The sequence below is a fragment of the Neomonachus schauinslandi genome, chromosome 8, assembly GCF_002201575.2.
Source record: "Neomonachus schauinslandi chromosome 8, ASM220157v2, whole genome shotgun sequence".
In the NCBI taxonomy this organism is placed as follows: domain Eukaryota; kingdom Metazoa; phylum Chordata; class Mammalia; order Carnivora; family Phocidae; genus Neomonachus; species Neomonachus schauinslandi.
In genome coordinates this window covers 115,070,078-115,078,737 of record NC_058410.1, presented here as the reverse complement: position 1 = coordinate 115,078,737, position 8,660 = coordinate 115,070,078, and the positions used below count along the sequence as shown (strand labels likewise).

At 47.9% G+C, this 8,660-nt stretch overlaps 1 protein-coding gene across 2 annotated transcripts; it reads right to left on the bottom strand.

Annotated features, from left to right (window-relative positions):
* Positions 1-349: 349 nt before the first annotated feature.
* Positions 350-7,249, bottom strand: LOC110575662 (40S ribosomal protein S10). 2 transcript variants are annotated; one of them, XM_044917668.1, is made up of 7 exons: positions 7,124-7,145; positions 6,465-6,643; positions 6,133-6,282; positions 5,735-5,906; positions 3,668-3,745; positions 1,280-1,335; positions 350-428 (listed from the first exon to the last, which is right to left on the bottom strand). In XM_044917668.1, the coding sequence occupies exons 2-7, from the start codon at positions 6,504-6,506 to the stop codon at positions 387-389; spliced, it is 540 nt and encodes a 179-aa protein (XP_044773603.1). In that variant the 5' UTR covers positions 6,507-6,643; positions 7,124-7,145; the 3' UTR covers positions 350-386. The 2 variants fall into 2 exon arrangements, with proteins under 2 accessions (XP_044773603.1, XP_021540331.1); XM_021684656.2 differs by lacking the exon at positions 6,465-6,643 and having other exon boundaries at positions 7,124-7,249.
* Positions 7,250-8,660: the final 1,411 nt, after the last annotated feature.

Here is an 8,660-nt window from a genome sequence, read left to right as displayed (position 1 = left end):
AAGCCTTGACGGTTGAGACTACTTAATTCCAGGGTTAAAAAAGCAGCAACCTTCCCATACCGCAAAGCTGCATCAGCATGGCCCACCTAGTGAACATGCCCCGCTCTCCAACTACCCCCCAGAACAGTAACCACATTGGACGGGACTCTGCGGGGCAGCATGTGCTGAACACAGGGCCTGCGCCGGAGCCAAGTACTGCAGCCCTAACAGCCACATGCGATGCCACCCTGCATGAGGACAACTCCTTAACCAAATCCAGTCTTGCCCTGTTTACATTCTGATCCTTCTATCATTCCTGTTCAGGCCACATAATGCAAACCAAACAGGACACACAAGATTCATTTTTTTCTGGCTACAAATTTATTCAACACAAAACATCTCCAACTTTACTGAGGTGGCTGACCACGTCCACGACCAAATCCGCCTCTCTGCAAGAGAAAACAGACATCATCAGCATTAGCAGCACGCCGGGCAGCGGGCCTCATTACAACAGGATAGGGCCCCGAACGTAAGGCTCAAGAGCTCAGGCCATAAATCCCAGCCCTGCCTCTTACTACGAGGCCACGTTCACCTCCTAGGCTGGTTTCCACATCGGGAAAATGGGAATATGGATACCCACTCAAGAGTGTGTTTACGCACACACACAGGTGCACTCCCAGCACAGGCCAAGACCTTGTGCCTGCCACACACACCTCCTTTCCACAAATGAGGCCCCAGAGAACACCTGTGTGCCGTGCAGACCTGCCACAGGACAGCCGTTCCTGCAACAGTGCTACGCCCGCCCCCGTGCCAGGCACTTTACCTAGATTCATCTCACAGGTACCTGACAAAGCTACAATTGTAACGTCTATTTTAAGGATGAGGAAACTGAGGCACGGAGGATATGTGCCCAATATCAAACCATCTGAAGAAGATGAAGGACCTGACTCCAGCCATCTTGGTTCTAGAGCTTAATCTCTAGTTTGTAGTTCTTAACCCTAAGTCTTAGTTCATGAAATTAAGGGAGTCACAATTATGATGCTCATTAATGAAGAAACCACCACTATGCACATGTAATATTAATTTGGCGGAGTCATTTCAGTAATTTACGTAATTACAAAAGTTTGCATGCTGTATCTTAATGTAAAAACTCTTGGAATTCATTTTTTTTTGGGGGGGGGGGACCACTGCCAACAAGGGGTGGGACCCACCACACTGTATCATATCCCTAGAATTTGCAGACCCCCAGGGCCATGGCCAGAACAATGACTGTCTATAGAGAGCCAACAGGGATACTCACAAACTGGAACTCAGTTGCTGACCCAGCCCCAGCCTCAGCTTTCTTGTCGGCACCAGCTGGAAGGAGAACACCAATGCAGAGTCATCATATGTTATGATCTATCACGGACCAAAGGAAGACAAGGTCTCCAGCCCAATGCTGCACGAAAAGCCGTGTCACCAAACGTACCCCATGAAGTAGAAGTAAATTACACCCAGTGGTGGGAAACACCCTGTGAACCACTTCTGCCCCCTCCCTCTCCTGCGGCAGCTTTCCTTAAGTCATCCTTCCAAACTCACAGCCCAAACTATCACCTCCTCCAGGAAGGCTGCCCAGACCACAAAGCCTGGATTACGTGCCCCTCTCTATGGCCCAAGAAGACCCTCACTTCCCATCGAGCTACTTACATGCTTCAGATCAGCATCTAGCTAACAGAGGAAGATATAAAGGACACAAAGGCCCACAGAAGCAAAAAGCAACCTAGTCATGATCATGGTAAAGAACAAGATCAAAGGTCCAGTGCTGCCCTGACCTGTATGGCAGCCACTAGTCCAAACTGAGGCGTGTGCAAAACACATGTAAGATGTCAAGATTTAAGAGAATGCAAAACATCTCATTAATGTGTATAAAGATTATATGTTAATAACATTTTAAAAATATATTGGATGTGGGATGCCTGGCTGGCTCAGTTGGTAGAGCATTCAACTCTTGATCTTGGGGTTGTAGGCCTGAGCCCCATGTTGGGTGTAAATCACTTAAAAATAAAATCTTAAAAAATAATAATACAATAAACTATACTGGATTTAAAAAATTATTGCTGTAAACTATTTCCACTTGCTTTAGGTGTGGCCATTAGGAAATGTTACGGTTCACGGGGTGGGGGGAGCGGGTGGTGACTGCACCATCAGGGAGTAGTCTCGGTAAATCTTGTTCAACGGGGTCTCTCTTTGGCCCATTTCAGACCACACCCACCATTAGGCTCTTGTCCCCTCACTCCCCTGCCCCCCCCGACAAGCAAGCTACCCACGTCTCCAACTCTATACCTTTGTTCAGGCTGCTCTCACCTGAAATGCTCATCCCCCCCCACTCAACTTGGGGACCCCTGGGGCTCAGGCCCAACCTCACATCCTCTGGAGAACGACTCCCTGACGATTCCCCATGTGCTGTGACTTCTAATAAAAGCAACCCTTAACTTTCTCTGAACCGAGAGCCTGTTTGTTGGAAAAATTCTTTCTTACAATCCGGTAACATACTCAGGTCAAGTGCTCATTTCTATTTCACGTTTCAAGAAACAGGAACCATGACAAGACGACAGGCTAGAGTGGAAGAAGTTGATGAAAATTACCTTTAATACTTTGCTTTCTTATCACAATTAATTGGTTCTCAACAAAGATACAGACTCTCTAAAAAAATCCCAAGCCCTGGGACACCTGGGTGGCTCAGTCAGTTAAGCATCTGCTTTCGGCTCAGGTCATGATCCCAGGGTCCTGGGATGGAACCCCACATCAGGCTCCCGGCTCAGCTGGGAACCTGCTTCTCCCTCTGCCTGCCGCTCCCCCTGCTTGTGCTCTCTCTCTGACAAATAAATAAAATCTTAAACAACAACAACAACAACAACAAAAACCCCAAAACAAAAAACCCAAGCCCTACCATGGCCCACAGAGCTATGAGACCTCCATCTTCTGACTCCCCTACTGTTTTCTGGTTCAGAGAGCCACTGGCTGACTCCTTCCTTCAAGTGTTTGCTTAAATCGCACTTACGCAGCTTTCCCTGAACACCCCACCGAAAATTGCACTATGCATCCCCCTGCTTGCATTTTTCCCTGTAGCACCCGAGGCCACGGACATATTATATACTCATTTTTGCTTACCGGTTTCCTACTACTAAAACGCAAGTTCAGTGAGAAAGGTCTTTTGTCTGTTATGCACATTACTGTCTCTCTAGCTCCTAGAACAATGCCTGGCAAGTCAGATAATACATATTGACTGAACGAACAAACATTTGTTATTCCAAGTCAATGCAAACACCTGCTGTTTAAAAACAAGATTTTGAACTATTTTTTAAGAAAACAACAAAGATATTTAAGTGGGCGCCCTCAAGGAGCTTGCGACACAGGAACACAACCACAAAACCAAGAAAGGCATGTTACTTTCTTAGAAGTTTTCAATTTTGCCCTGGTTCAAGGTCTTCTGTGTCCCCAGTGAAGAGGGCTTTTCTCCTAATCCCATCCATCAAATCCATGTACAAGGCAAGAAACATAAAGGACTCCAGCTAAAGATGACCTGATGATTGAGACCAAGAATCTTTCCTGTCACTCTGGCACTTTCAAGGGCTGAGCCCCAGCCAGGGTGACTGAGAATCCAGAGATTCTCCCCCAACGCCCCTGACAGAGATGACGAATTACTCACGGGGCACAGCGCTTCGTCTGTAGGTGTCTCTGTCAGCTTCCCCTCGTGTGAGCCTTGCAGGTCGCTCTCCCTCCAGACCTATACAAATTAAACCACACTGTGAATGTAGGGCAATGTGGGAACTCTGTTCCCTTCGGGCCAAGAAAAGTGGGAATTGCTCTCCTATTCTCACTGGCAGCAAATTAGTTATGATGGGATAAAGGGGACAGAACTCTTGGACCCAGAGCTGTCAGCTAGAAATTTTGTCATCACTGACACTGGCTTCTTAAAAGTCTAGGAGAACACTCAATTAAAATGCTACCCATCGGGGCGCCTGGGTGGCTCAGTCGTTAAGCATCTGCCTTCGGCTCAGGTCAGGTCCCCCTGGGATCAAGTCCCGCATCGGGCTCCCTGCCCGGCGGGAAGCCTGCTTCTCCCTCTCCCATTCCTCCTGCTTTCTCTCTCTCGCTGTGTCTCTGTCAAATAAATAAAATCTTTAAAAAAAAAAAAATGCTGCCCATCTGCAAAAGGATTGCTTTTTTCTATTGTATTTCTCAACACAGATACATATTTTCCAATTACTCGGCAAATTAAGTAATCCAACCATTTCTACAAACACCTGAATAGCCAAAATTTTGAACTTGACCTATCTCTGAAGTGAAAAATCTCCTGTGCAAACAGGAAAGGAGGCACCATAAGCTGAAAGCCCCACCTCCAGCAGTCAGTGTATAAATACAGAGGCCAACAAGAGTCCTTTAGTTGCCCTGGGCTTCTCCACACACCTCACTAGGCTGTGGGATATATATATAAAAGCAGACTAAAAAGCTTTTAAAACATTCTCATAAACACTGGAAGTTTAATCTGGTATTCTACCTAGTTACCCTGGAACTTTACTTCGAGTCTACATGATTAAATATCGACTGTAGTTGATCTTGAACACAGGTTTGAACTCCATGGGTTCACGATTCCTTTTTCAATTAACTACTGTATAGTAGCAGAGCAAATATATTTACTTAAGACTTTCTTAATATTTTCTTCATTGTAAAAACATCACTCGACCATTTGTTATCAGTGAGACTTCTGGTCAACAGGCTGTTAATAGTTTTCAAAAAATCCAAGTTACACATGGATTTTAGACTATGGGGGTGGGGGTAGGCGTAGGGTTGGGGATGGGGACAATGACGACACAGGTGCCCCGACCGCTAAGCTGTTCCAAGGGCCAACTATGTATTTTTTTAAGTATGAGAAGTTAAACTGAACCTGTACTGAGTGGCTAAAACAAATGCTAGGTCCCATCTATGCCAACCAAATCAGAATCTGTGAGGGCGCAGACAATGGAATCCCACCCCCCACGAGGGATTCCCAAGATGCAGTGGAGAACCTTTGCTCTACAGATACATAATCCCACCCAACCACCAGAATCCCCTAGGAAGCAATCATAAAAAATTCAGACTCCGGAGTGCTACCAAGCCTCTCTCCAGGAGAACCCGGACAGTCCGGTGATTGTTTTTAGCAATCTCTGCACCTCATCACCCAAGTCCACAAACTGCTCTTCCTACAAAGTTCCTGTGACAAGTTCTTTCAGAACCAAAGGAAAGAGAACCATAACCTTGACAAACTGCAACTGTGAGCCAGCCATGATCTCCAGCCAGGAGGTAATCCACCATCCCCCCCCCACAAGCACATCCTTTCTCCCCTATTTGACTTTTGATTATTTTTGCTCCCGTTGCCAAGAAACTCTAGAGTTAAACACTCCATTTCTTTCACATGTGGTAAACAGCTTTGCTCCGTCCTGTAGAAGTTACTCAATGCTCAACCACATGTGCCTGGACGCAGACTATATTGTGTATTTAATGGCATCTCCCAGGATGGCCTGAAGACCTGACCTGATTGTGGTTCCATGACAACTCCCATGCGAGGGGACAAAGGTCCCAGGACTTGGCCCAGGTCCTGTATGCCAGAGCCCCCTCTAAAGCGGACACCAATGGTGTATTGTGAGGCCTCTTCTGTCTGATCCCCCCGTTTTCACGGATACCCTTCCCCAGAGAAAGAACAGCTTCAGAGCAGGCCTTCATCTGGGCAACATACCTTTGGGCCGTGGTCGGCCAGTCTCAGGGCGGCTTCGGCGCAGAGTGGCAGGCACAATCTCGGGGGGCAGGTGGAGATAATCACGGAGATACTGGATGCCCTCGTTGGTAAGGTACCAGTAGAAATGTCTCCAGGCAAACTGTTCCTTTACGTAGCCTCGTGATTTGAGAGACTGGAAGACAGAACACGACTGTCAAGACATAACCAGAGGCTCGAATCTAGAAACTCTGTGCAAAAGGCAGCTAAATTGCATAGACAAGTTTTCACGGTGTATCTACCTCAGCGCCCTTCAAGGCAGCAAGCAGCTCTGGCTGTCCTGACCTCTCCTTGGAATCTGCCTCGGACATTTAGTGGAAAATCCCTCCATCTGCACCCCACTCGAGCAGCCCCCAGGCTACCTGCATGGCCTTCATGACGTGAAGGTTGGGCACATTCTTGTCTGCCAGCTCAGGGTGTTTGGGCATGTGGACATCCTTCTTGGCCACCATCACTCCCTCCTTGAAAAGGAGTTCATAAATGGCAATTCGGTTCTTCTTGGGCATCAACATCTGGAAGGAAGCGCATCATCAAGAGCATTTCTGAGCAATGGAGCCAGGGTCCAGCAACCAAGTTCAGGACCCCAGAACGACCCCTACGGAATCACTGTCCAATGGGCTGAAACCTCAAACCACACCGTAGAAAACATGCAGGGAGAACTTCAAACCCTGCAAAACTGAAAGCCGCCAGTTACCTTCCTCCATCCCGCAAAGGCGCTTGAGAAGAAAGTTGCCATGATGTTTAACCAAAACAGGAGCAGGGTTACTGTTCGCTCCAGACTTCGTTCTCACACTCACAGAAGTGTAACGTGGGGGCGGGGGACCGCAAACCCCGTATTCCCGGAGCACTGGGGGGCATAGCAGCAACGGTACCCTGCGCGGAATGGCGCGGCATACTTTGAGGGACGCAGGGAGGGCCTGGAGGAGAGTCCTCCCTTCTTGACAGGCCGCTGACCCCAAACCAAAGGGCCAAGACCTTCGCACCCTCATCTCCTGCCACTCTTCCCCCAAACTAGAGCTCCAGGGCCAGGCAAGGAGGCGGCCCGGGGTGAGAGATTCCGTAGCGAGACAAAAGCGAGCAAACGGGGCGCAGTCTCCCTAACCTCGCCAAAAGAGTCGCCGCGACACAAGGGCTTCAATTCTCCCCTCCTCGGCCTCTGCCAACGGGCCGCCAATCTTCTACCAGCACCCTACTACCCACCGAAGTGCGCCCCCGGCCCCTCACTACTCAGAAGTGGGCGCGCGGGGAGCGGAAGAGTGGCTCCCCCGCCCCGACCCCGGGGAGGAGCGGCGACTACGACAGCTGGAGAGCCAGGATGGACGCCGATGCAACCCGGACCGAGGAGAAACTCACCTCGGCGGCTGCTACGTCCGGGGCCGGAGCTGGAAAGGAAGGGGCATGCGCCGCGCGCCGCGGCGTCTCTTCCGGGCTGGCGTGCTCCGCCCCCCCCCCCCCCCGCGAGGACCCGCGGGCTGCCTGGGGTGGCTTCGGCGCTGCCTGAGAGGGGGCCGCGGCGGACCTTGACCTCCCTCGCGACACACGCACGTGGGAGCCGCCGCTGGAACCTGTGACCCTGCGTGCTTGGTCGGAAAATGGTTACTCTTATGCTTGGACAGGCACTTTTGATAAACGCTACTTCTTTATTGCCCAGCGATAAATTAACTTACAATTATGGAAGTAATAGCTGTTCTTTGAGCGGGGAGAGAACATACAGACAGAACAATAACAATAATAAAAGAATAAAACAGAATCCTGTAGGCTAAAGATAATGGCCGTTAACATTTTGGTGTCTGTTCTTCCAAACTCAAACGCACCCAAGCAAATATATGTATGTATTGGACAAGAATGGGATGTTTTGCGTGTACGTTATGTATGATGTGGTTGGTGACCTGTGTTTTTCCACTTACCAATACATCATGAATCTCTTTTCATGTTAATTAATACCTACAATTGTAGTAACAGTAGTCCACTGGTGGAGAGTTTAATCAACACTCTGGATATTATATTTTTAAAACCCTTTACTATTATAAGTAACAATACCACACACATATTTGCACAATTGTCCAATATTTTCCTTAGGATACGTTCCTGAAGTTGTAATTATTGAGTAACAAAGCACACATTTTTACATTTTTGACACAGTCTACATTGACTCCCAGAAGGCGTTACCATTTTCATTCTAGTCAGCAGTTACTAACAAGGCTCACTTCCCCCATTAACCCTGCTGGGATTGGATAATTTTTTTTTTAAGATTTTATTTATTTATTTGTCAGAGAGAGAGAGAGCACAAGCAGGGGGACCGGCAGGCAGAGAGAGAAGCAGGCTCCCTGCTGAGCAAGGAGCCCAATGTGGGGCTCCATCCCAGGACCCTGGGATCATGACCAAGCAGAAGGCAGACACTTAACTGACTGAGCCGCCCAGGCTTCCCTGGATAATATTCTTATTCATTTTTTGTCCGTCTGATAGATAAGAAATATTAATTTCATTGCTCTTTTTTTTTTTACGATTTTATTTATTTATTTGACAGAGAGAGAGGGATCATAGGAGGGAGAGAGAGAGGGAGAAGCAGGCTTCCTGTGGAGCAGGGAGCCCGATCCAGGGTTCGATACCAGGACCCTGGGATTGTGACCCCAGCTGAAGGCAGATGCCCAACGACTGAGCTACCCAGGCGCCCTTCATTGCTCTTTTAATTCACTTTCCTTGATTACTTCAGTGGCTCAGCATTTGTATTCCTTCTTTTATAAATTGTTCATTTCCATGATCAGTTTTCCTACTGAAAGTTTTGTCCTATTGATTTGAAATCACTCTTTACATATGAAAGCTATTAATCCTTTGTCACATACTTTTTTAAAGATTTTTTTATTTATTTGAGAGAGAGAGTGTAAGAGAG

Excerpts from the sequence above, each read along its gene's own strand:
- LOC110575662 (XM_044917668.1), bottom strand. The coding sequence starts at position 6,506 with ATGGCAACTTTCTTCTCAAGCGCCTTTGCGGGATGGAGGAAG. Across the intron at positions 5,907-6,132 it reads ACGTCATGAAGGCCATGCAG|TCTCTCAAATCACGAGGCTA; the intron begins GTAGCCTGGGGG and ends TCTGTCTTCCAG. Across the intron at positions 3,746-5,734 it reads TGGCCGACCACGGCCCAAAG|GTCTGGAGGGAGAGCGACCT; the intron begins GTATGTTGCCCA and ends TAATTTGTATAG.